This window comes from Phyllostomus discolor, chromosome 2, assembly GCF_004126475.2.
Source record: "Phyllostomus discolor isolate MPI-MPIP mPhyDis1 chromosome 2, mPhyDis1.pri.v3, whole genome shotgun sequence".
NCBI lineage: Eukaryota > Metazoa > Chordata > Mammalia > Chiroptera > Phyllostomidae > Phyllostomus > Phyllostomus discolor.
Window position 1 is genome coordinate 43,411,878 of NC_040904.2, and position 27,611 is coordinate 43,439,488.

At 45.2% G+C, this 27,611-nt stretch overlaps 1 protein-coding gene across 2 annotated transcripts; it reads right to left on the minus strand.

The window, feature by feature from the left end:
• Positions 1 to 1,154: 1,154 nt before the first annotated feature.
• LAMP3 (lysosomal associated membrane protein 3) lies at positions 1,155 to 27,486 on the minus strand. 2 transcript variants are annotated; one of them, XM_036017744.1, is made up of 6 exons: positions 27,273 to 27,472; positions 19,510 to 20,268; positions 18,505 to 18,635; positions 10,928 to 10,985; positions 8,813 to 8,983; positions 1,155 to 2,848 (listed from the first exon to the last, which is right to left on the minus strand). In XM_036017744.1, exons 1-6 carry the CDS (start codon positions 27,319 to 27,321, stop codon positions 2,715 to 2,717), a joined length of 1,302 nt encoding a protein of 433 aa, XP_035873637.1. In that variant the 5' UTR covers positions 27,322 to 27,472; the 3' UTR covers positions 1,155 to 2,714. The 2 variants fall into 2 exon arrangements, with proteins under 2 accessions (XP_035873637.1, XP_035873636.1); XM_036017743.1 differs by lacking the exon at positions 1,155 to 2,848 and adding an exon at positions 6,648 to 7,444 and having other exon boundaries at positions 27,273 to 27,486.
• Between the last annotated feature and the right edge of the window lie 125 nt (positions 27,487 to 27,611).

Below are 27,611 nucleotides of genomic sequence, written 5' to 3' on the forward strand. Positions count from 1 at the left end.
CTGAGGCAAAACTATGCGCGAACATCGTGGAGCCATGGGACAATGGCCAGCCTTTGTGGACAGTCAAGGCAGCCTGCACAGTGGCTGGCCAGCGGACTGTCCGCACCAGGGGTTGAGGGGCTGCTCCCCTGGGGAGGCACTTCCTGTGGGACAGAGTTGGAAACAGGCCAGAAAGGGCCCTTATTACCTCTTATTACCCTTTGTATGGATTCTTATGAATCATTATTCTTAGTGTGCATACAAGAATTTATTTACCTGAGTTTCCCAAAAATATAAGTCAGTAATTTCACAGTGTGTCTCTTCACAATGAACCCAGGGTAGTCAGAATCCAAGATGGCCCCCCTTGATTTCCACCTCTCCTGGTATTCGCACCCTCACGCAGTCTCCTCCCATGCTGTACCAGGGGTGGCCCGTGTGACCAAAAGAATGTAACAGAAATGATGGCATGTCACTCCCGTGATTAGGTGGTCAGTCTCTCTCTTGGGTCACTTGCTCTGGAAAAAGCCAGCAGTCATGTGGCGAGCCTCTTTATGGATATGCCACATGCTGTAAACTTGGAAGCAGGCCCTTTAGTCCCAGTTGAACCTTCAGGTGACTGTAGCTCTGGCCAACAGTTTAGCTGCCACCCAGTGAGATACCTTAAGCTAGAACCACCCAGTTTAGCTGCTTCCAGATTTCCGACCCTCTGGAACTCTGTGAGATAATAAATGTTTGTTGTTTTAAACTGCTGAGTTTTGGGGTTATTTGTTACACAGCTACAGATAACTAATACAGGAGATCTTCTTATTTATCTCAGCCCCTACCAGAATGTTTGGCATTTAGTAAGTCCTTAATTAATGTTGTTTGAATGAATGAATTAGGACATCACTTAAGGGAACCAGTAATTCAATCAGTCTGGACTGAGACTTGAAAGATTTAATTTGTAACTTCAATGTGGTTTATCTTCTCAGAAATTAAGTTTCTCTCAAATAGGTCTTCCTACCTATTAATAATGTGGCAATTAAGAATAGAACAAGATAAATTATTTATAGTACAATGGTTTAACCCATTGATTCAAGTGACAACCTCCATATTAAAGACCAACCATTAAGATTGTAAACAAAAAATTTTATACAACAAAAACTGAATTATAAGAAATAAATGAATCTCCAAAATAGGCTTTTATTACAAAAACTTTTAATACAATTCAATATCCTACTAAGATTAAAGTCAGGACCTTGCCAATCCTATCGACTCATAAGAGAACAAGTTGGGAAAGTCAATTTGTACTCTGGGGTGACTTGAATTATCATTCTTTTACTAAGGAATGCTATAGGAATGTGATCTATTCTGTTAATGTCCTGACTTAGTTCCTTTCTTTAGCAGTAACACCAAGCATGGAAATTATTTTTTGGCAGGCTACTATACAAAATAAAGTGAACATGAATAGAAAACATGGCTATAAAAGTGCAGAAGATGCAAGTTGCCACTAGAGGGAGACCTACTTCAAGAAAGAAAAGTTGGTTAGCAGAAAATTGCTGTTTTTAAAGAAATAAAATACCTTCAGTTGACTTCATTTCTTCATCTTCAGAGCCACAGCAAAATAATCCCATTAAAATGAAAAAACTGACTAATGTCTTCCGGAACCCCTCCATCTTCTTTAACAAGAGTAAAGAAGGCGACTTAAAGATGGGCTACTTTATTACCTGTCGAGTCCTCCTCTAATCTCCCTCATCTGTTATGATTCTGGATAAATATACTTCCCATGTAAAAATGGAGCATGTGCCAGTGTGAGGCCTTGGGCAGCACTTAGTACCACTTGTTCTTGTAGGCAACTTGGTGTAGTGAAAAGACCAGAGGCTTTGGTGCCAGACAATGGGAAGTCAAATTCTGGCTCTGCCACTTGTTAGCTGGGTGGCATTTAAATGATTAATTTTGTTGCGCCTGAGTTTACTCATCTGTGAGTCATGAGAATTAAATGATGTAAATTACATAAGTTATGTAAACTGCTTCGCCTAGTGTCTAGTACGTATATGTTCAATAATCAAGGGTCATCATTGTTGTTTCTGGCTTATCATTCAGTTCTGTTGTCCATAGCCACCTAATTCTTAGTCTTCAGTGATTCTGGGGTAGGAATAATCAGATAAAAAAAAAAGCTGATTTGTTCCTCTTGTTGGTGTCAGGCCAAAAACCTAGGCTCTTCCTGTGGAATATTGTCCTTTTTGATAATTAAAAAACCATTTAAGGTAGAAGGGAGTTAGTAGATCGTCAGCATGTTTGTCATATAAGACATAAATACTAAAGGATTGTAATACCATTTTTATAGACAAAGCATAGGCACTTTTTAAAATGAAAAAGATAAAGGATAAAATCAAGTCCCCAGGTTGAACACAGGTAGTGTTAATTACATTAGATGCTTTGGTTTATAAATTGGAGGCATATCCCACTTTACATAAGTTATGTTAATTTAATGTATCTCAAATATTGACTTTGAATCATTAAGATATTTTTAGGAAACTAGAAAATAGTCTTAAAGAACTCATTAGATTTTTCCTAAAATAAAATAAATTTAGAAATTGATGTTCTGCTTGAACTTGAATCAGAAATGACTTGGTTTTTGTGAAAGATGGTTTACATTGTTGGAAGGACCCACACTCTAAGGGAAGTGCCCAGTATCCTGGAAACAATGAAAGAATTCTCTAAACTCCATTGTTTTCTTTTCCCCTGGGCACCAATTAAATTCTCTGGTATCCAGATGATTCACGCCTGAGGCGGATTCCATAGACAATCAAACCCACGGCGCAGAGGCCCAGCACGATGGCCCCAATCACAGGCAGCACAATTGTGTAGTCAGACGAACACTCGTCCACTAAGAGAAAAAACAAATACAATATAGGGCGTAAGGTTTGATGAGAGTAGACCAGAAGGCAGGCTAGAGTAGGAAGGAGATGAGCTTTGGGGTCAGACCCGGGCTTGACTTTTAATCCCACCCTTAACTGTGTGAACTTGGGTAGGTTATTTAACTTTGCAATGTCTTCTTTTTAAAAAGTAAGCAACTAAAATGTAAGATTGTTGGTAAATTAACTAAGATAACCTTATCTTTTCAGCAATAGATATTTAATAAGATTAGCTCCAATTTCTTACAGGTGCGCTCTCTGCAAATGGTGATGTGTTTACATAAAAGAGACTGTGTCACTAGACTGGACTACACATGATCTCTTGAAAACATGTAATGCTTATCCACCTCATAAAACTTTTCTTGTCAAACACTTAAAGTTCCTTTCTATTGCTCTACTGAGCTAAAAATATTAGAAAATAGACCTATTTATTTATTAGAGCTTAAAAACAAAATTTTATAAGTTAGTCAAACTCTTTTTTTCTTCATTCTGTTAGAGAGTACTTAATCAACTCATTTAAAATGTAATCAGTCTCTCCTGGAGACAGGTGGAGGGCCCAGGGATAAAGCAGAGCTTGACTGAGTACGAGTACATGGAAAACCATATCTATATCTTATTCAAGGGTAGAGGAGAGGATATATCCATGAGGTCCTTGCAGGAACCAATATTGAAATGAAATAAGGATCACTATTTACCCAATTCTCACTTTAAGTCCAAGAAAAAAACTCAGGAGGGGCCAGGGAGAGGGAATGGTAATTAGAGACTCCAGAGAAACATCCGAATCTGTTCAACACAGAAACTGCTTTTCACACAATATTTGATTTGGTAGGAGACAATATTTACATAACTATAATTATATATCTTATTGATTTAATAATAAGTGGAGGTAAAACCATAAAAGGGGTGGTATAAGAGGATTAAATCTTTTTTAAAAAAACAAAGTCTTTAAATTTTATCAATTGATTTTGAGAGAGATAGAAGCATTGATTTGTTGTTCCACTTATTTGTGCATTCATTGGTCAATTCCTACATGAGCCCTGACCAGGAATTGAACCTGCAACCTTAGTGTTTTAGGATGGTGCTTTAATCAACTGAGTGACCCAGCCAGGGCCTAAGAGGATTATATCTTGTATCTGCCTTAGCAAGAAGTTTAAAGCTGGTAAATTAAGAAATTGTAAGAAAAGCTTTTAAAATATTTTTAAAAGAATTAGGAAATAGTTATCATAAGAAATTGTTAAAATTAGTTACAAGTGCTTTATCTTTTAGAGGAAGGACAGGGAAATGCTGTTTTTCCTGATAAACTCTTTTGTAGTACATGATTATTTTGTCATGTATATTAATTTTTATTAGATAAAAAAACATACTGACTAGTTAAGAACTTAAAATGATTTGGAAAAAATACAGAAAAGTTCAAACAAAAGATAAAGCATATAATTATTGACTGAGTAATCCTACTACTAGGAATTTATACTAAAAATATATTCACTTAAGTACATAAAGATATGTTACAATAATTTGCATTTTATGAGAGCAAAATGGACAAACTAAATACTTACCAAAAATTTTAAATGGCACAATCATACAATAGAATATAACAGCCATTTTTTAAAAATGTGGCAGATCTCAGTGTTTTTTGGAGGATGCACCGTGCTCTTTCAATCTGCAACTTCAATGATTGATTTTAAGGGAAAGCCCTGAAACCATCAAATATATTTTCATTCTAATTTTGAGTCCTCTACTTCCAGGGCACCAATTGTCCTTATGTTGAATGGTCTGAGCAGCCTCCACCCCTAGCAGCTTCTCTGGAATGTTACAGTGTGAATTTTGTCTGCATTAACCAGTTATCTCATTCATTTTCTCTGTGAAGACAATTTAGTTTACAGCCTTATCAATTATACCTCTTACTGTTTCTATTTGTTATGTGCGTGTGTAGCTTTGATACTCAATTTGTTTTCTTAGGAGTAAAATTACCTATTTACCTTGCTCTTTGATTATAGTATCTCATCTGTGAGCTCCAGTTATATGGAATTCACATTCTTGTTAAGTAATTGTCAGCATAAACCGATTGTCAGGGGTTCTCCCTGTTCCTTGAGTTGTATTTTCTTTGTAGTTTATCAAATACATTCCTTTCTAACCATTCCCTTCTTTAATTTGATTTGATTTTTAAAAATTGTGGTAAAATGTATATAATATAAATTTACCATTTTAACTGTTTTTAAGTGTACACTTTAGTGATATTAAGAAATTCTCATTGTTGTGTAACCATCACCACCATCCATCTCCAGGATATTTTTCATACTGTAAAACTAAAACTTGGTATTCATAATTTAATTTAATCTTATGTTATTTTTATTGTTATTTTGCTGCAGTTAATTTGCATAGTAGTCACATCATTTGTTTTCATCTTGCTTATACTTAAGCATCTCATCCAATTTCCTAAGATATCATTAAAGGAAATTAGGAATTTTCTTCTTAATTGTGTTTGAGATCACTTTGTTTCCTGCTGAGCTACCTGTTTTCTTTCTTTCTTCCTTTCTTTCTTTCTTTCTTTCTTTCTTTCTTTCTTTCTTTCTTTCTTTCTTCCTTTCTTTCTTTCTTTTTTGAAGATTTTATTTATTGCCCTGACCAGTGTGGCTCAGTGGGTTAGGCGCCATGCCACAAAGTAAAAGGTCTCTGATTTGATTCCCTGTCAGGACACGTGCCTGGGTTGCAGACCATGTCCCCTGTTAGGGGTATGTGAGAGGCAGCTGATCCATGTTCTCCCTTCTTGTTCTCCCACCCTTCCCCTCTCTCTAAAAAATAGCCATTTATAAATACTTACTTTGATCATAAACCTTTGGTCTACATTCTCTTCCAAAGCATTCACACTCCAGGGTCATTTTATTTATTTATTTTTAGAGAGAGGGAAAGGGGGAAAAAAAGAGAGGGAGAGAAACACCGGCCGGTTGCCTCTTGTTGCACCCTGACCGGGAACCAACCCGCAGCCCAGGCATGTGCCCTGAACGAGAGTCGAACCGGATGTGGAGAGAAGTGGCATCTCTCCAAAGTCAAGCCCTTTCTGTTAAACCTGCATCACTTTGGGAAATACCAGGTCCTCACATCCCAGATTTTTCATCAACAGCTCCTGTTCTAAAGGGGAAACAGGAAGTTCCTGACACTCAAGATGTTGTCCTGGCCTCTTGAAACCTTCTTGAAGCTGCTGGGTACCCTCCCCACCACCGCAATTCTGGAAAGTGGAGAGAACTCGAATACCTCAAGGGAAAGCCAGCACATGTCCTAGATAAACAGTAGGTATAGAATTGTTGCCAGCTTTCATAAACTTGCCGTTAAAAGTAATGAATGGCACCTTTGGCAAATGTAGAAAAACAAGAAACTTCCCATTAGTAAAAGCAGTGAACATCCAGAAGTCCGTGACTATCCTCTTTCTCTGAAATAAACATTCTAATTCTCCTATTTAATCAGTCAATGTGATAGAAAACCATCAATAACATTCTGAGACTTTTTTTACTAGAACTTTTCCTCCAGATATCAATCATCCCCCCAGCCAAGAATTTCCTGGTTTGTAATTATTTTGGTAAGTGTTTGCCTAAAAGGGGAAGTGGGCCATAATCTGGGTCAATCTGCCTCTTCTGCTGGCAAGTTCTGATTGTTTGTTGTTTTACCTCCTCTCTCCACAGTAGCCCAAATTAACAAATTTACAGAGATAGACTAGCATCAAAGAAAAATAGAGACAAAGTAGGAAAAGACCGTGTTAAGAAGGCAGACAACAAATGAAGGTGAAGGAATTAGAGAACTAACATTTATTGAGCTGCTTTTGTTTGCCAAGATCTTTGGTACATGCTTTACATTTAAAAAATGCAATGTCAGAAAGTTTTCTAGTTTCTAGTTTTTGACTAAGAGTACATCACAGGAGTGTACAATACGTCTTTTTTAAAAAAAATAACAGTCTAGTAAAACAATCTGTAATTTAAGACAATCAAAATTTGGGCATAATCTAGGAGTTTAAAATCACTTTACAATGTATTTTGAAATGAATTTTTTTTAAAGACTGGATATTGAGACTCTTAAAAATGTGTAAGGAAACTCAGTGCAATTTGAAAATGTCTTTCCCACAGTTCTCCCTGTGGGTATTTGCTGTGTCCGCCCAAGCACCCTACTCAAGGCCCTGCCTCCTGTTCCTTGTGTTTGCAGCCAGCTGCCGTGAGCAGGTGTGCGGGTGGACTTCAAGCCCATGGGCACAGCCTCCCCGCACTAACAGAAGGAAGTGGTAGGGATTACGTTTTAACCAGCCTTTGGATTAGCTGGGTTTCCTGACAGATTGGCAGGGTGGGACAGGCAACAGGAAAAGTCGACCCCTTCATGTTAGGCTGAATAGGAAGCCAGAATCCTCAAGTTTTTAACCTTGCACATGCTGAAGAAGCTGGGGCTTTACATGCGTTCGTATCCTCTACTGGGCCCCTTTCTGGCCACCAGGCATGCTGTTAGCAAAATGACAAGCAGTCCTGTGATACTGAGACCCACAGCCACAGGGATTTCTCTCCTGGTTCTGTCACTGAAGCATTCATCTTCTGTAATTGAAGTCAGAGTAACAGATGTTACAGGCCGGCCACCTGGTGGGAATGGATCCTGCCCCTGCCTGCCTCAGCTTCCCAGAGAAGGAAGCCAAGGGAGTGAGGGAACTGCTGGGCCTCTCCATGCTGCCTCAGACATCCCGATGGGTGCAGACGAGGAAGGAAAGGGTCGGCACAGTGATCTGGAGCGTGTGGTGCTTGTGATCACTTAAGGAGTGTATGAGCTTGTAGACACCCAGGCCCCACACCCAAGAGATGATGATTCAGTGGCTGGCAGGTGGGGCCAGGTCATTCTGGTACAGCTGGGAGGCAGACCCACCTTTGAGAAACATTGGTTTGGTCTAGAGGGTCAGAAGCAGAACTGTGTCTTGACTCCCAAAGTAGGGTAAGTCCTGGAGCCATGGCTCCCCACCAGATCACATGACCCAAGTTTTCTACTCAAACTCTGCACTTCTTAAAGGGGCTGCTGGACAGCCCGGGGCTCCTGACACCCAGAAACCTTTCACTGGCTCCAGGATTTTGGGGAGGAGGGGTTGAAAATGTGGGAGCCAGGAGCCTACCGTTTGGTGTGATCATTCTCTTTGAACAGGCTGAGATTCACACTTGAGTTATTATGAGAGGGATGTTTTAGACACTGAAGTTCAATTCCTGGACATATGTAGAAATCCTTGTAACACTGTTTTCCCAGCAAGGAAAAAGGGACTTTTTGGGAAAGTTACCCTGGTCCCCCCGCCACCCACCCAGCACTCCACCCCACCCCTGGCCTTCTTTCTAGGACCTGCTTCCCTCTGTGGTGGTTAAAGCCCAAAGCAGAAGTTACATGGAAACTAAAACTAACTATGAGGCAACTATTCGTAATTGGGAAGAAAGGGACCAGCTGAGTGCATTTCTATCTTGAATTCTCGTCTTTCTTTGTGAGTAGGATAGAATCTATTCTGAAGTCTTGATTCGTAGACATCACTAATACTCAGGATCTTCAAAGTGTTCTCCAAATACAGCTGAGTTTACCAGTGCTCACTGATTTATTTGTGTGTGTGTGTGTGTGTGTGTGTGTAAAGGATTCCGAATGTGTGTTTTGGTCAGACAAGGAGAATGTATTCCACTGTGGGAGGGCAGTAGACATGAGTGGGCTAAGGTGTCTGGTTCTGAGATGGGCGCTGACTCATAGAGAAATGGTAGGAGGGAGGGTCAGCCAGAGGAGCTTGACCTAAAACCTCTGTGGAATCATACTGTTCTGAGAAGCTCATGTGATTCTTGTCCTTTAGAAAAAAAGCTTCAGGGAAAAAAAAAAAGCAAGCCACACACACACTTGAAACTACCCATGGGTCTCTGAAGTTTAAGTGACATGACAAAAGCTTCACTTACCATTTCCAAAGTTGTCATCTTCAAAATCGAAGGCTTGAAGCTGGACGTTCATTGTCTTCAGTTGAAGGGAGGCTGACAGCTGGATGCTCTGCTCACTCACGCACTTGAAGGAATGCCCAATCATGGTCTCAAACACCGTCGCACCACTCTTCACGCCGTAGTAACTTTTCTCTGAAAACACAAAGGTGAAATACAGTCATATATGGATCTTGGCATATATCCACTGAGTCCCAGCTTGGCTGGGTGGCCCATGTCAGTTAAATGGCCTTCCCTCAGCGGTGGCTGTCCAGAGTTCTGCCTTCTCCTCATAAAAAATCACACTCTTGCCCTTTGGGGACTTTTTCCAGTGCTCTGTTTGCAGTTGCTGTAGACTCTTACATCTGTATGAGCAAATATCCTACACGATGCACTGAATTCTCTGCGTACACTGCTGCATCATGTGTTATATCACAGGGTGGCCTACCACTGCCACCCCCAGTGACACTATGACGGTCACCACCATCATAATTACAACTTATTACTCTTACTGATACCACCCTCATCGCCTACATGAGAATTGTCACTACTGCGATGTCACACTGTGTTCAGCGGCTGCTGCTGCTGCTGAGCCCTGCTTATTGGGACCTGGAGTTGCTCTGTCCCCTCCCTCAGCCTCTAAATTAGTTCCTGGCCTTACTTTCCCTTCCCCTGCCTCTTGAGACATTACCGCCCTATTACCGGCTAAAAGTTGGTCCAGGCCTAACGATAATGTTCGCTAACATGCGTTCCCAATACTTGTTGCCGGCCTGTATGAGTGTACTTACCCAGGAGAGTCAACGTACATGAAAGTGAGCTGCTGACTACGACATCCTACTTACATTTTACCAATAATCATTGACAACATCCTCTTGAATAATATTAATATAACATAGCTAGTATTTAAAATAGACATTTCTCCACACTTTCATTTCTTGGTACATTTCTTTAGTATAAGTTCCTTAATAAGACACTAAGTTTAACCCAGTCAAAAGAGAGAATTGTGAAAAGGAGAAGACAGAAATGGAAACTCAGTACAGTGGTACACAATACGATTTGTTATCTCCATCTGGGCTTCACAGAGAAACATGTGAGGCCTCTGAGAAACTCCGGCTCTTCTCTGGGAGCATTACTTTTCTAGAAGCAAACATGTTAGAAGTTCTCTCAATGTGCCCCACTATGGGCAATTCTCCACATAGCAACCAAAGTGAAGCTTTAGAAATGCAAACCTGATGTATCATTTTTCTACGCCAACCCCTCCAACGGCAGGCATCCTTTCACACTTTAGAATAAATTCCAAAGTCCTCACCTTGTCCTGCCCAAGGCTCTGCATGCTCTGGCCTAGCTGCCCTCAGACCTCGTCTGCTGCTTTGCTCACTGGCCCCTGCTGGTCTCTAGGCACACTAGCAAGTTCACTGAGGGCCTGTGCGTCTGTTGTTCCCGCCACCTGGAAAGAGCTCCTCTGGGCCCAGAGGTTCCCGTGTCTCTCTGCTCAAACCTCACCTCTTCAGAGAGGCCTTCCTCCCCTGAGGGTTTCCTGAAGGCCCTACCTAAAACAACCTTCCAGCACTCTCCAGGACTCTCCACCCTACCCTGCTTGTATTTTTCTCATAGAACTTCTCACTACTTAACTGTGTATCATAATTTAATGTGTCTGTTTATGATCCTCTCCCCGCTTCTAGAATGTAAGTTCCCTGAGAGCAGAGACTACCTGTTTAGATAATAATGGATTTCCCATGTATTCAGGGCTTGGTGCCTAGCAGGCACTAACTACATTTTTGGGGAGAAATTAATGCATGACTCTAAGACTATAGAATACACTGCACCCTCAACCACAAATCTGTCCAAAGTCACTACACTCTTTACTGTTGCTGACAATGATTTCTGACATAACATAGTCCCACCTCCTTCACGAGCAGACGAATAAACTGAAGTACACAAAGACGTAGTAAGTTCCCTCCAAATTATACATACTGTGGGCTACCGTCTCAGTCTGTTTCTCAGAAGCAGCAACGAAGATTCAAGAATGCAACAGGATCACACATGAACTAACCAGAAGCAGCATCACTGCCGGTAGAACAGCCTTCTCTAGCTTCTTACCTGGGTTTGAGACCGTCAAATGGGCTTCCACCTCACTGATGTAGTAGGAGTTTTCATCCTGCAAAACATCAGCATGTTAACCTTGGGGAGCTCTCTGTTTTCACATTCATGACCCTGGTGTATACCCTTTGTTCAGGTGAGAACCCAGCTACTAAATCCTTGATATGAGGGTTTGAGGTGTGTTGGTATGGAGCCATAATTATGTTTAAAAATTTCAAACAAAAGTAAATAGACCACATGATAAATAAATAATAAGTAATGGCTTGCCACTGGTCCAAAATTTCTCTACTGCATAGTTGATGCTAGAGTCTGAAATTAAAATTCCACCAGTACAATTTGAGTCCCTCCAAATGGGCCAAGTTTCCCCCGATAAAATGTAAGTACACCTGGAAGGTGGAGGGGTTGGAGGACCACACATTAAGCTTTTGTAATTAATATCCTACTGTAGGGGTGCAAACTGGGGCCACCCCTCCTTAAGGCTACCATGGGTGGACTTTATGGGGAAGTATAAACCCTCTGGGGGAAAACTGTGCATGCAGAATTTTGGCTACATTTTCCTGGGTAGAGTATCAAGTCCTTCAAACAGATGGGTCCATGTTTCCAAAATGATTACACGGGGACACAGTGAGTGATTCTGGAAAGAAATGGTTTACCCTGAGGTCACTAGGTGTCTGCACAAGGGGACCCCAGGTGGTTGCACTCAGAAATGTAGGAATCTCCATGTTTTATCCAGAATTTCAAATTGAATTACCTGTAGAAGTTTCAAATCTAGGCATTAAAGAAATGGAACAATAATAATCTTGACCACATTTGTATATTATTTGTGGATGAAATAATTCCTTACATAATATAAGGGTTCCAGAAATACAGATTGTCTTAGAAAGGTAACTGCTATTGATACACTGAACTCTAGGTCTGAAATTCATTGAATTCACCTACTACATACTGACTTCTCACCTTGTGCCAGGTACTGTAGCAGACATGTACTATGCTGCGCCTTATTTAACCCTCACAGCTATGAGAGGAAATGTAGACTCCATGACTGGCCCAAGGTCATAACCATAATAAGTGGCAGAAAGATATGATCCCCATCTGCCTGTCTGCAAATATAGTCTCCGACCTCTCTTATGTTCACTCACTCTGGACCAGGCACTGCTCTAAGTCTGGGGAGAAGAGTATGACCTGGCTCCTTCCTTTGAAGAGCTCAGTCTTAGGTCTCAAAGGTTAGTTTGACAATGTGCCTGGAGCATCCATTCATTTTATTATTTATTTATTTATTAAATCCTCACCTGAGGATATGTTCACTAATTTTTAGAGAGAGGAAGGGAGAGGAAAGGAGAGAGAGAGAAAGAGACAGAGAGAGAGGCCCATTGATTGGTTGTCTTTCATACCTGCCCCAACTGGGGATCGAACCTGTGACCTAGGTATGTGCCCTGACTGGAAATTGAGCTCACAATGCTCTAACCAACTGAGCCACCCTGCCAGAGCCGGTGATCCATTCATTTTAGGGAGACACATCTATGATGTAGTCCATTTCTTGGATTGCTTACACATATCATTCATTCAGATTTTTATTTGGCACAACAGATACCTGTGCCCAGGCATCTTCAGTGCCCAGAACCACTCTTACAAGACCCTATTCCATGCTGAGGGCAGAGAGGGTCCACTGAAACATTTTAAGCAGGACAGTGACAGGAGCACAGCTTGGTTTCGGAAATTGCTTGGGCTCCAGTGAGAGATTGCTTTGAGGAGCCACAGGGAGTGGGGAGACCAGCACTGGGCCCCATGGAAGGCCGCCTGGAATCTCCACTTTCCCATGGCACCTCCTTGATCTGTCCTCACATGGAGAAGAGATGCTTCGTATTTCCACAGAAGTTTCACAGTTTACTAAGCTTATGCTTTCACCTGCATCACTTCCTTTGATCCTTGCAACCACCCCTGAAATTATTAGCCCACTTTACAGCTGAAAACAAAGAGGCTCAGCGAAGTTAAGCATCCAGCTCTGGTTCCCACTGTTTAGAGGTCAGACAAAGCAAGATCTTGTCTACAGGATCCCACCCTGCATTTTCCTCCATCAGAAAGTGGGTATAGACAAAAATTCACTGGGCAAGAACTTTCTTTCATAGTCACTGAAATGCAGCTGCTTTATATACACATCTATTAGAAGCAGAGCCGGCTACATAATTTGTGGGGTCTAGTACGAAAGGAAGATGTAAGATCTTTTGTTCAAAAATCGTTTAAGAATTTCAAGGGGTAACAGAAAAGCATTAAACCAAGCTCAGGCCCTCCTGACTGCACAGGTCCTCCCTTGCTAATAAACTTCTTTCGTTGAGGTTACATGGTATATTTTTAATCTATTTCCTAGAGCTCAGATCTACCACAAACAGAAAAGGAGAGAACAAGTAAGTGAGCTTAGCTCAGATAGCTCTACTGATTGAAGAGGCTGAACCCTGAGCTCTGGGGGACAGCAGTCTGGTGGTTACAGAGGAGAGGGGCGGAGGGGTGGGGTGGGAAGCTTCAAGCAGGTGTTAGACTTAACCCAAAGCCCAAGGGAAATTACATGCCACACATTATTCCATTTGTGGTGTCTTTTTTATCTTCAATGCCCAACCCACATGGTCATTCTTCTCTGACAGATGTTTTTCTTATTTGGGGTTTGGTTTGGAGAATGGAAAACATCTACCATGCCACACTCTTGAAGGCACAATGAAGATCCTCTGTGTACCATCAACACTGACAAAAGGGCGCCAAGGACTCCGTACAGCCATGTCCATTTGAACAGACTACTTGCAAAAGTCTCACCCCACTATTCAACAGGTGGGTTGCTGACACAGTGGCCCTGCACTGCCAGTATGGAAAGAGAGCTCTGCAACATCTCATGGGAGAGATTCCAATTCCTCAAGGGACCCAAACACCCTCCTTAGCAAAGGACAGGCCCTGAGCCAGCCAGCCAGTGGAGCCTGCCCAGGAAGACAGCCTGCCAACAACTGCGGGCCCCGGGGCCTCTCCTTTAGTTCTGCAAAGCGTATCGCAGGAGTTTCACAGGCACAGATGTTCAGGATGTGGATTTTGCCTTCAACACCAGTCAGGTCTTTTCCACTCAGCATTGCTGTGACTACATTGAGACACCTTCGCTCTCGATACAGCAAAGGAAGCCAAAGGGGCTGTTTCTTTAGAGCTGCTGATCACCTTTTTGGTGGCTTGGCCCAGTTCTCTGTGACGTTTAGGTTCGCTAAATATTGATTTATTTCTTCATCAAATATTTGCTGTGTACTATGTACCAAGCCAGGGCTGGGCACTAGAGAGAGAAATGTGACCAAGTCGGAGATGGCAGAATGTGTGACGAGGACACTAACGGGGGTGGCGGAACTGCGAGAAGGAAGTCTCCCAGGCCTCCCTGGGATGGAGGTGGGGGTGGGCGAGGCTTCATGGGCTGAAGATAATTGACCCATCTTAAAGGATGAATGCAAAAGAGGGCTGATGGGTGGGAGGGGCCTTCCAGGCAGAGGGAAAACAGCATAAAATGCTCCTGTGCACTTGGGAACTTCTAAATAGTGGTCTCTGCCATGTTAACATTGAACACTAGTCACAGTTCTCCAGAGTCTCTAGGCCGAGAGGACTCCACAGGCCCCTGGAAGGTTCTAAGGAGCCATGAGGTGGGGCAGCGGCAGCAGCAGATCGCCAGAACTCAGCTGGCCAGTGTACTGCGTAGCCCCGCACACCTCCCTCCCCACTAGCGACTGATTTCTCCAGTGTCCTGGAGCTGCCCGGCCAGCCAGGTAGATAAGAAAGGGACAGTGTGGAACACAGAAAAATGGACTCCACACAAGTTACTGAAAGGTGATCTTAAAACCAACTCCCTGGGCAGGAAGGACATCAGCAGGGGGAGGGAGGTGCATTTATCTTGCACCTGGAGGGTCTGAACAACTTTCTGCATGTCACCTTAATCAAACGAGACACTGCCATGGAGAGGTGTTCAGGTCTTTTAAAACGATGAAACTGAGAGAGAGGAGAAAGGAAACCCACCTCTCCTAACCCCACCGTGAGCCAGAAGCCATGCTCAGCGCCTGCACCTGTGCCTGCCAGGTTCACCCTCACGGCCACCAGCACAACAGGTGCTGCCTTGTCTCATCGTGTGGGAGAGGAAACAGACTCGGACAGAGAACTAGCGACTTGTCCACGGTCACATGGACATGACACGGGTAATAAAAGCCTTGACTGAACAATAACATCACGTGACAGTTTAGGAGGCAGATTTTTCTCTATATTTCTGTCACTATATTTCCATCGAAAAAAATTACAAATGACGTTCATGACTTGACACTTGGAACTACAGCCTACATTTCTTTTCTCTCTCCCCATGGTGCCCAGCTCAGGGTTGAGGATGCACTGGGTGCCCAGCGAACTCTCACTGATAAATCGGTCTGTGAACCAGGCTTGCTAATCGGCATCCACTTATTGTTCCACGACTGGCTGCTCACCTGCCACGTCTACTACAATATAACCAACACACACTCCTGTTTTCCAAGGCTCTCTTGTTCTCTAGAGCACGCTGTCTCGACTGGGCAACTCTGCCCGGGGGAGGGCATTGGTGATGTCTGGAGACATCTGGGGTCGCAACCCCGGGGCTGGCATCAGGCAGGTAGAGGCCAGGGATGCTGTTCAACATCCCTCAAGGCACGGGACAGCCCCCATCCCCAAGGACTCATCTGACCCCAGGTGTTACTCACTCCTACATCTGTTGAGACAGGCTGGTGTAGAACGCAGCACTATTGGAGAAGTGGCTGACTGACGGGTTGAGCCCATGTCTCTCGTGGAAGCATCCAGGCAGCTTTCCTGCCTCCCTGCATTTCTCACGGCCTGCCTGTTAGGGCAGGAGGTGTAGCGCTGGGTCCACGGGCAGAGTGGGGCCCACAGCTGCGTTTCGTTTGGCCAGGAGAATGTTCAGATTTTTAAAAACTGTGTTGCCAACACTTAAAAATCATGTGTTTTTATAAGAAGATCTGAACTTTTGCCTTTTCTTAAACAATCAGATTGGGCCACACTGGTCTCTCATTATCACCTGGTAGAGTGATGTGTAGGATGGTTAACAACCGGCACAGGATGGCAGTGCCTGCCATAGACGACGGTGGTGAGTGCTGGGTGGGGTGCCACTTGCCACCACGGGGGGGCTGCCCCGCTGGGCAGTCCAGGCACCCCAGGCTTCCTCTCATCTCCTCACTGCAGGGGCCTTACTAGTGGCCACTGACACCTCATGCTTACTGATGGTTTTCTCATGCAGATTTGATGGAAAAATGAAATCTTCCTTCGCATCGGGCTTCCTCAACAGTGGGAAAATGTTTTTACAAGATGGGGAAGAAGACACAGAAGACCTAGGGTCACAGGGTCCAAATGCAAACTCCTTCCAGCAAGGCTGAGAGTACTCAGTTACGTACGTCCTTGCCCACGTTAGGCATTACTCTGTTTTAAAATCTTTGTTAATTGAATTAATTAAAAATATCTTGTTATTAAAGAAGTGAGAAAATAAAAAGTCATCACCTGTTTCAAGGAAAAAAGAAATATTTACTAGCCTACTGCCTTCATTCATTAAATTCTATGCTTAACCCCCCTGTAATCTTTGAACTTGTGGTTGTTTGGGGGCGTTTAAACCAGTTCCCTTTTTCAGTGCAGAAATTCTTCAGAAGGACCAAGGCTGCCGGGAACATTTATCTCCTATGAGCCTCTTTCTTTTCCTCTGGTGGCAAAGGGAAGTCAGCTGCCTGGGGAACTGGTGCTGGGGAATAAGGTGAATTTGAGGGGTGAGACTGGAAGCAGCTATGGCAACACCTGGGGCCGTGGACCCAGAGTGGCTCACCTGCTCCTTCCTGAAGGCAGGTGGAGAGGGGAAGGCCCTGCTGGTCCTTCTAGCTCAGTCTGGACACTCAGTTCCAGCCCACACCTCTGGGGACACGGAGGACTTCCAGAAAGACAGGAATTCAGCCTTCGGGTGGAGTTTGATCAAATATAGAGACCAGCCTGAAGGTGCTGGAAAGGCAGGGATAGGGTGCATCAGGAGACAGGAACGTAGCAAGAAAAGAAGTTGGGCACCAAGGAAACTCCTGCTGGTGGTCCTGCCCACGGCCTGGCGGCAGTGGCCGTGGTGAGCTGCAGTCGGTGCTGGAGGTTGGCACGTCCTCCTGCAGGCGGTCACCCCCACGAGCGGTGGTCTGGGTGCAGTCTGGCCCTGAACTACAGCAGCAGCGCTCATACCTATATCTGCCATTTTACTGAAGTGACTTTTTAAAAATCCCCAACACCTCTGTAGTTTAACTTCAGTTGTCCAGGGATAGAGCACTTTCTCTGCCCTGACTGTCCTTCTGGGGGGAGGGGTCATGTCTTTCCCATGCGGTGCCCAGAGGAAACCGCTGACTTCTCAGCTGCATCTCTGCCCTAAGGAGAGAAGTGCACACTGGGGAGCAAGGCTTTGAGACCAAGCTAATAGCAGTGATATCACTAACGACCCCTGTATTAAACATTGTGCTAGACGGGTTTTCACACACCATTGCTAGTCCCCCCGCCAAGGTCCTATTAGCTGGGTGGACTGACTTCTGTTTTATAGCTCAGGAGCCCGAGGTCATGCAGCTGGTAAGTACTGTGGCTGAGAGTCCATCTTGGTTTGTCTGACCCCAATTCTATGCTCATTCGAATCCAAGGTCTGCTAACTGTGACTCCTACAACTTCAGGGGTTACATCAGACAGGTAACAGGGGATCACACAGTTCCAGCTGCAAGGGTCCTCATGGCAACCTCCCCTCAGCTCTTATTCAGCCTGTATTTAAAGACTCTTCAGGGCATGGTGCGGGGCGGGCAACACTGTCTCCCCAGGACGTCCGCCCACTTCAGTCATTCCCATCACACAGTGCCTGGTCATCGAATGTCCCCTTTCCCCATACCGGACAATGCTGTTCACCGAGGTGATCTCTCATTCCCTCCCTCCATTTCTCAAGGGATGGAATAAAGCGCAGACAGCGTAAGTTGCCTGCCTGATGTCACAAAGAGAACAAGTGACAGAACCAAATTTGAAGCCGAGGCTCTGACCTCATGTCCATGTTCTCTCTGTTCTAGTCTGTTGTTGACACCCTCCCAGGATACGGCCTGGAAAACCCAGGGCCTGGTTAGTCCCTGGATTTTGCCTGCTGTGGTTGGAAAGACCCATTCTGGCCTTTGGTTTTGTTCTCAGAGTAATCTCGTTTCTCTGGTGTCCACTGGGAATTCCTGTGGGTCTGTTCATTGCTCAACTTCCCCCTTTGGGTGGTTTGCAAAGGGCATCTGCGGCCAGTTCCTCGGGGCCAAGGCTCCCCTAAGAGGCCTCCAAGGCCTTCTGAGCAGCACGGAGGAGGCTGAAGGGGGCAGAAGGCAAACACAGGGTGTCGACACTTTCCTCCTCTCCCTCTCCATGCCCCTCGTTCTTATCAGAGAACATCTCAAAAGGACCTGAGATCCATTTCCCCGGGAACTTAGAGTGGAGTGTGGGATTGCACCACTGGGCCCGGGGTGAGGGGCAGGGACAGCAACAACACAAAGCATCTCCGTCCTCACCTTGGTGAATGTGAGATTCACAAATCCGCCCTGGAAGTTCAGGAGAAGGTTGGCATTCCGGAAGCCACAATTCCCGGAGGCTTGGGTTGCATTGGGGTCAATGTTGAAGTATCGCTGAGGTGAAAAAAACGTAAACCAAATAAAATAGATCAGCTCCCTGAGATGTAGGGGAAAACTCCAGCTCCAGAAGCAGAAGCACAGACTAGTAAGGGAGTCTGAGACTCAGGGCTCATGGCTGTTCACTTGAGAATTCCAAGGCCCCTGAATGACACCTCACATTTCCAAACTATCACACGCAAAAGACTTTTCAAAGGAGTTCTCCCCTGGCGAGGGGCTCCTCGGTAGATAACTCGTGGCAGGTGCGTTCCTGATAAACTGCGTGGGATTTAATTTTTGTTAGGTTACACATGCTGGAAGGCACATAAGCAAGGTTTGCTACGTGAAACACTCCTGCTTCAAACGTGGGAGTTTTACTGGAAATCATAAAAACTGTGCAGAAAAAAAAAGCACAATTTTTATGGCGATTCCTTGAATAAATCAAATATTCTCAGCCTCATCCCCAGCTCCTCCAATCTTCTTGTTAACCTGGATTTTCCACATGAGTGTCACAGCTGGCTGGAACCACAGAGACCATCTAATCCAAAGCTCTCATTTCGCAGGACACTTACTGAGGCTTGGGAGTCAGCGGGTGGGGCCGGGCCAAGCTGGCACTGACTCTCAACCCACCCCAGTGCTCTGCCCGTGTTGGCTAAAAGTGAGGGGCATGCATATTTAAGTTGTTGGTGTGTGCCTTCCTCTCTCCAAGCAGGCACTGTTGGTTTCTATTTTGATACATATTCTGAAACAGATTCACCTTTTAATAGAGCACCTTGGAGTAAGAGATGCTCACAGGTACGTGTTTCATTAAAAGACACAGGATGCAAGGGAATGCCCATTCTGGGCAAGGCAAACTCCGCTCAGACCCTTTTGAAGACAGTGTTACAGGCCCACGGCCCCAACTTACCAACTCTCTGTCTTGAACCATCAGCTCTATCCCCATCTCTGCTTTGATGCAGAGCCTGCTTCCATTGAGAACCTGATAAATTCCAGTCTTGGCTGATGATGGCTGAGGTGCAAGGGTGGGTCCAGGAGCCACGGTGGTGGGTGAGGCAGTTTGGGTGGCATTGTGTGCAGTGGTGGCTGTTTCTGGGGCATGGGTGTGTTGACTGGGGTTCTGACTGGTTGTGCTGATATATGATGAAGTGGAAAAAGTTGCTGGAAAGGTGGTCTGGTTACTGGGTGGGACGGTCTTCCCAGCTGTGTGGCTGACAGTCCATGGGCTGGTGCCTGTCGGATGGGCTGGGGGAGGTGTGGTGGGGGGCAGTGAAGCGGAAGCTGCACTGGGGCCAATCGTAGCCTCAGTGACTGGAGCAGCTGTGTGGGAGCTGCTGGGTGTGGCCTGGGTTGTGATTATGGTGTGGTTTGTTGGGCTGGTGGCTAGGGTGCTGTTTGCAGTTACCAAGGTGGCTAGGGTGCTGTTTGCAGTTGTTGGAGGTTGTGCTGTTGTGTGTGTGGCTGAGGTCTCAGAGTCAGATGTCGTGGCAGCTGTCTGAGAGGTGACGGGACCACTGGTTAATCTTGCTGCTGTTGTTTTGTGAGGCTCTTGGTTAGTTGTTTGCAGAAAAGAAAGTTTTGTTGTGGCCTGGACGGTTGCTGCTGTCGTGGGCTGAGAAGAGTCTGTGACCCCTGGAAACCCTCTTACTTGACTGCTGTAATAAAAAATCACTGCAAATTAAGAAACAAAAGTGTTAGCATGCCCACTAAGAGCTCACGAAGCCCCTTCTCCATTCTTCATTAAAAATTAACATGCGTATTTTCAGATTGGGAGGAAATTTACAAGGATATAACAGTTAAGTCAAGATCACTCAAGATTCTACCACAAGGCCACGATGGTACTGTTTTGGTGTAGCCATGTTTTTTTACAGGGATGTGATCATACTGCACCCAGCCCCCTCATCTAGATGGGGTGTGGTCCCAGCACACCAGGTGACCGTGCTCCGAGCTATCTAAGTGTCAATGCCTCTTCATTCCCCAATCTTCCAGTGTGAATCCCGACAGTCCCCGGAAGAGGGAGCTCCTGGGTAGAGCGCCGCTGTGATGGTCTGCCAGAGCTGGGACAGTGTGAATGATGCTGAGAGACAGAGTTGTATCTCTTGCACAAAATCATAGAATCCCAGATTAAAAAATGATCTTAAAGGTCATCTAGCCCAAACCTTAATTCGATCTGTGAATTGGACCTATGACTATTTTCCATATGTTCTTCTATGCTTAATTACCTCCAATAAGAGGAGATTCACTGCCTTTCATTTTTTGTCTACCATCAGTTTTTCTAAATATAGACCAGTTCCTGTCATTTCCTTCCTTAACCTCTTGAGTGGCCCAGCCTTTCTCAAGGAAGAGTAAAATTAAGCCATAATTGCTCTGATACACCCAGTGGGCTATCCTTCATGTTTTGGCTTATACAGGGGTAGACAAAAGTAAGTTAAATTACCAGCCATTGTTACCTAAAAGATAAATGATTAGTATGGATATGAAATAAGAAGAAGAAGAAAAAGAAAAATAATACAAATAAATAGTATAATAATTAATAAATAATAATACAAGAACAAACTGTATTTCACATACTCATAACGGTAAGCCTACTTGTGCCCACCCCGCACATCAGCTCCTCAGAGAGCTCCCTGACCTCCTTGTGCAGGCGAGCTCTCCACGCCACGAGCCCCCCTCACGGAGTTCTATTTGTTGTCTTCACTGCACTAATCACAACTTGTAATTGTACCAAGGGGTGGAATACAAATATTGAACAATAAGCCTGGCAAGACAGCATGTCTCAACAGAGTGTTAGCCCTGATGAAATGTTTACTTATTGATTTATTTGCCTATTGTACCTCTCTCCCACTAGACTAAAAGCAATCCTGAGGTGGGAACTGTGTGTATTTTTTCCACCACCAGTGCCCATGCGTAGAAAGTATTCAGTGGATGTGGATTGGATGAATACATGAATGAATGGGCACATGAGGGTAATAGGGTTGTAGACCTCTAGGAGTATTGTCAGGCTGAAAAAAGTTAGTGAGTCAAAAAACAAACAAAACAAATAAAGAAAACAAAAAGAGTTGGTTTAAGTGAAAGCCTTTGTGGACCATTAAGCTGTGTGTATTATCGTCACAGGTTCTTTCTTGGGCCATCCCTTAAGGGCAGAAGGCCTCTGGCTCTTTTTCAACCCACAGTTCTACCCTGGTCTCCGTCCAGGCACACAGCATGCCAGAAAAGTGGACAAAGTGCAGATGATGTTCCTTGGGAAGTTACGATCGGGCACAGTGAGGGATGGCTTCGTCTCTGCAGTGCTGTGATTTCACCGTATTGGCCCTTTGTACTGGCGCCCGCTGAGCTGGAGCTGTCTGGTGCTGGGCAGTGACTTGGGAAAACACTGGGAAAAGGCAAAGGAGAGCTCTCTATGTTGGCGTTTATACAGTTCTGACATTCATATTAATAAAAAAATCATCCCTAATCTCCATTACTATCTCCTTATTTTATTCAATAATTTTTAAGTGCTTTCTTTTCCCATAATAATAACAACAACAAATCCCAAGATACTGGACACTTACTATAGGTCAAGGGTTGACTTCACCAGCTCCTCTCAAAACCCTCTGGTTGGTACTATCCCGATCCCAATAGTTTAAGATGAGGAAACTCAGGTGTAGAAAATTCTATCAGGTTAATCATAATCACACAACTACTAATTCTGGAACTGAGACTCAATCCCCTGCCTGAACCAAAGCCCGCCCTTAGATTTGGGGGTGGTAGAGGTGGTGTGTGTCACTGTGAAGAGTAGTGAGAGAAGAGACAAAAGCAGAGGACAGCAGAATAGAAGGATGTCTTTCTAGGGATCCCAATTCACCAAGCCTTCATATTGGGGGTTCTTGGTGACACTTTTAAAGGTTCATGTGCTGAAATAGTGATTATTTTCCAGAAAAGTTCTAACTTTAAGCCCAGTAGTAACACATAAATAATTTCTGCACAGCCCTGGCTGGTGTGGCTTAGTGAGTTGGACATCATCCTGCAAACCAAAAGGTCGCTGGTTCGATTCCCACTCACGGCACTTGCCTGGGTTGCAGGCCAGGTTCTTGGTTGGTTGGTTGCATGTGAGAGGCAACCAACCACTGTTTCTTTCCCTCTCCTTCTCCCTCCCATTCCCTCTCTCTAAAAAATAAATACAATCTTTTTTAAAAAATGATTTCTGCACTGCTGCAGAAATAGCATTATTACCTTTTTAATTTTTAAAAAAGATTGTATTTATTTTTAGAGAGAGGTGATGGGAGGGAGAGAGGGAGGGAGAGAAACATTGATTGGTTACCTCTCACATGCCCCTCATTGGGGAATCAGCCTGCAACCCAGGCATGTACACTGACTAGGAATTGAACTGGTGACCTTTTGGTTTACAGGATAATGCCCAACCCACTAAGCCACACCAATCAGGGCCAAAAAGAAATTAGTAATGACATTACATTACTTGGAACTACTATTAAAGAATCATTTTGGTATCTGAATGTTCATTTGGATAACTGAAATGGATGACACTCAATAGTTGTGGGTTTTATGGGCTGTAGGTTTAGTTTGTAATGTTTACCGACTCACTGTATGTGGAAATCTTATGCCCACATTGTAGAGCTTGGAGCAAGATTTTTCCTTTTGAGATTGTTATGAAGATTGACAGTTGAAGTTTTATTTTTACAATTCATTTAGGCTAAACCTGAGTTGCTGTTTCCTCAGTCGAAAACCCAACAGGAACCCCATTAAGTTCATACTATTACTATGAAAAAAGAGGATTCACTCCCAAATGTGGTTTTCAGGAATATCTTGTAGTAAAAAGCAAAGATTGCTGCAGAGAACTCTGGGAGGCTGAAAACCACCTGTCTTTTGTTCCCTTAGGGAGATCATTAGGTTTTTGATAAAATCCCATTGTGTACAGCTTGTGCTTCTGAGCTAAAGCAAATCTTCTCAGCTGAGTAGCACACTCTTTAAAAGGGGAGCCCTCCTCACTTGCCATTACAGCTCCTCTCTCAGTAACGGTGAAGAGTGCACGTGAAGCGGGGAGCACAGGCCTCATTCACGAAGGCACAGAATCCCCAGCAGGACAAGAAGCCCCGCGGTGGACATCACGGTGCACTTGGTGAGGAGACTGTATTGCGGGGTGGCTGGGGTGTTGGCGGTCATGGGGTCTTGGTGTAGTTGCGACTTTGGCTGGGTAACAGAAGGCTGGGTTGGCAGGTGGCTGAACCGAAAGTGACTGAAAGTGTCTGAGTGTCTTAGAGACAGAACCAGTCTGGGACATGTCACCCTCATGTTCCTCTTCTTCTCCTCTCTGGCCCCTCCCTTCCTGTCCCACCTCTCTGGAGGAGAGTGGGCTGTAAAAGGTTGGCAGGTGATTAGACGGGAACATGACATAGGTAGGTATGCACTGCATTGTAATACATCCCAGAAAGCTCATATATTTGTTAGCTACTCAATGGAAATGATACTCTCAGAAATACTCTATTTTACTATATGCATATATATAATCATATATATAGTAAATATATATGTGCATATATATTCACACATATATGACTAATCTTTGTCAAAATCGGGTCATAGTTTTTATATGAAACCTATGGTCCCACAGAGGTCAAAGTTCACTGGTCTGAGACCCACAAAGAGGCCAGTGGGCAGAAGCAAGGGCAGGGCATAGCTCAGAATCTGTCTTGACCCTTCTCTACTAAAAAAATAAAAAACCAAAAACCATAGCCCTGGAATCCACACACTGATTTGCCAGGCTCCCCACCCCAGCATCTCCTCTCCAGAACTCGGGAGACTCAGTGAACCAGTACCCCAGGGCCTGGGCCCAGCGCTGGGATTCCTCGGGAGGATGAGCTGCAGGAAGAGGCACGAGAAGGTTTTGGTTCCCCTACAACCTGCAGCAGGAGCCCAGAGACAACTCCTCAGCCAAGCCGGGGCAAACCAGTGACCACACCATGGTGTCTTTTCTAGGTGCTTCCCCGACAGTCAGTCCTTCCCTGACGGCCTTCGTTCAGTGTCCCTGCCACTCCCAGTGCGGCACAGAAAGGTAGAAGCCTCCTGGGAGCCAAGCTTCATGCCAGGCACTGGGGGGAAGTCTCTGTTCTCAGGGGCTCAGAGCCACGTGAGTCAGACACACAAATGGACTACACTCCTCAGTGTGACAGGCGTTGTCACGGAAGCAGGCCCTGCGTGCTGCAGCATGGTGTGGGTAATCCTACACAAGGAGAATTCTTCCCACAGACAAGAAAGTAAATGGTCTCCCGGGTAGGAGGAAGCGTTTGTGCAAAGGCACAGAGGCTTCAGAGTCTGGTGTGTTTGGAGAGTAACAGAGGGGTCAGCATGATGGGAACACAAGGAGGGTGTGAGGAAGGGGGGAGCAGGAAGCAGGCCTGGCAGGTCTTGGAGGCTGTGCTGCGTCTGCAGAGCGCGAAGGCACACAGATGGGAGTACAAGGGGCACTGTGGCCACATCCTGGATGGGGAACTGTGTGTAGCCCCAGAGCACTTTCTTTGGCAGGTGCCCAGGTGCCCAGGCAACAGAAGCCGCCCCAGCTGGGTGCAGCAGGAAGCCAGTTTCTGGATGTGTGGGGGGAGGGGGTGGGCCCTTAGCACAGCTAGGCTCACAATGTCACAGTTTAACCATTGACTTTCTAGCAAAAACATATAAATCTTACCTCTGTTAGTTTCCTGTGGGACATGAGATTCAAAGAGAGCTCCCAGACAGAAGGTGGCAGAGACCGCTGGATGACAACTCCAAAACCCAGTCTCCCCTGTTCCCTTAGTAACAGAACTGGTTTAAGCTGAGCACCTGCTGCCTGGCATAAAGAACCTTATGTCCAAGTCTCCTTTCCAGCTGGGTGGGAACAGGTGACTGAATTTGAGCCAAGGCAGTAGGAGGGGTAGGGTTTTGCAGGCCTTCTGGAAAGGCTGCTGGAAGGGAGCTCAATCGCCCATGTTGCCTCTCTACAGCCAGTCTGTTTTTCTCCTTTAACCAGCTTGCAACTCGTGTGTGATGGCTGGAGCTCCAGCAGACATTAGGAACCAAGAGGAGACCCTTTAGGGCAGAAGCCACACATAGGATAGTGGGCCCATGAAAATGAGCTCCTACACCAGACCTGGTCTGAATTCCTCTGGTCTTGTTTTCACATGAGAGAGAAATGAACATTTGTCTTGCCTAATTAATATTATTTGGAGCTTGTCTCTTATGTGCAGGTGAGACTAAACTTTGACTGATTCAAACTGAAATCCCCTCATTTTATTGGAAAGAAATTTGAGGCCAGGGAAGCAAAGTGCCTGGATAACCATCACACAGCTCGTTTACCTAGAAGCTGTGTCTCTCCTAGCAAAGTACCTAATGGTTGTTTCTTCAACTTGGCAAGTGCTTCTGGAACCTATGGGTGCAGGTGCAGCAGTGCGGAGCGTGGACCGTGAAGCCTGACCCTCGGGGTGCACGTCTCACGGCTGCCCCTGGCTGGCTCAGTGACTGTGAGCAATTCCCCGAGCAGCCTCTGTCCCCTCGTGTGGAAAACAGGGCACCTTCCCACGCTTCACTCACTCAGTTCACCTCTGAGAATGTGCAGCACTTCCTCTCAACCTGCACTTGCGTTTACTGAGCCCTCATCGCCTTCCTGAATCTGTCAGTCATCTGTCAATCATCTGTCAGCCATCGACTGGTCACGGAGGGTGCCTACTAGGCTGAGATCTTTTGCTGTATTAGCTTGCCCTCCTAAATGAAATGATGACTTCCCCTTTTGCCTTCAGAAGAATGTGAAACTCTAATTCTGAACAGGTGGCACAAGAATGAACAGCCAGGAACAGGGCAGCTGACCCGGCCCTTCATCCGACTTCCATCACAATCCATGTTACACCCCATGCCTCTGGGTCCCCCGTCTGAGCACATGAGCCGGGCTGTGTGGACAGAGCTAGGCCCCTCACAGGTTCGATTCAGCGTTCTGGGAGGAAGTGTGAATTAACCAGCACAGCTGGTGACAGCACACGGGAGGACTCAGTGGCTTAGAGAGAAAATGCTCGTGGTGAAAGCAGGGGTTGGGGATGTAATGTAGGCACGAAAAGCTCAGTTTCGCTGATAGCCTCTCTGATCTGAAGCATAATGGTAATATTTTAAAATCTCTGATGTCCTTCCTGGCTGGTAACTTTTTGAAATGGCACAGTTTTTCAGACCACATCTCACTCGTCTTCATGATTCCCTGTATACATCATACAAACGCAGCATTTCCATTTGAGAAAACAGGAAAACCAAGACCTGAGGTGCTTTTCCTAGATCATGTGGCAAGAGCCCCAAGTCCAAGTCCAGGCTCCATTCTCCCTTTTCTTAAATAGAAGTAACCTCTGCAAACTCTCCCTGAGAAGGTGCCCAGATCCCAAATGCGAACCAGGGACAGAGTCGCTGTCTTCTGGGGTTGACACCTACTCTGCCTAACTCACAGGAAGCAAGTCCACGCTGTTACAGCCCTTGAAACCAATGAAGCACATCCCTGTGTGTAAGGTAACAGCGGGGAGCCGGCTCCCAAGCCAAACACCCTCGGTAAATGAAGCTGCGATAGCTGTCTCCTGCCTGTCCTGCCTCGGCTTCATCAGTGGCACAAAAATGCATTAAAGTTTAATAGGACCAGACATGGCAGGTCACTGTGCAAAGTCACACGTGTCACTTACCGGCCAGTAACATGAAGAGCATCATCACTGGAGAGAGCTGCCAGGACATGACTGGGGAGTCAGGGGGAGCCACGGATGACTCGCCAGGGGCAGGCGCTGCTGCTGTGCGGCTGATGCGCTTGAGCACAGCTGGGTCTTCTGACCTGCTGGAGACTAATTCCAGGGCAGGTCCCTCCTTCACAAGTGGCAGAGAAACCGAATCATTTACATAATGAGAAGTAGCTGGAAGGCCCTCCCTAAGAGGTGTGCTGCCTGGGCAGGGAAACCACAAGTGGCCCTCGGGAGAGAGCAGGCACTTTCATCTTTGCCTTTCTTGTTTGTGAGGGTGGGGGATGGGGG

Excerpts from the sequence above, each read along its gene's own strand:
- LAMP3 (XM_036017743.1), bottom strand. The coding sequence starts at position 27,321 with ATGTCCTGGCAGCTCTCTCCAGTGATGATGCTCTTCATGTTACTGGCC. Across the intron at positions 20,269-27,272 it reads GCTCTTCATGTTACTGGCCG|TGATTTTTTATTACAGCAGT; the intron begins GTAAGTGACACG and ends CTTAATTTGCAG. Across the intron at positions 18,636-19,509 it reads GATGGTTCAAGACAGAGAGT|CGTTTTTTTCACCTCAGCGA; the intron begins TGGTAAGTTGGG and ends TTATTTGGTTTA.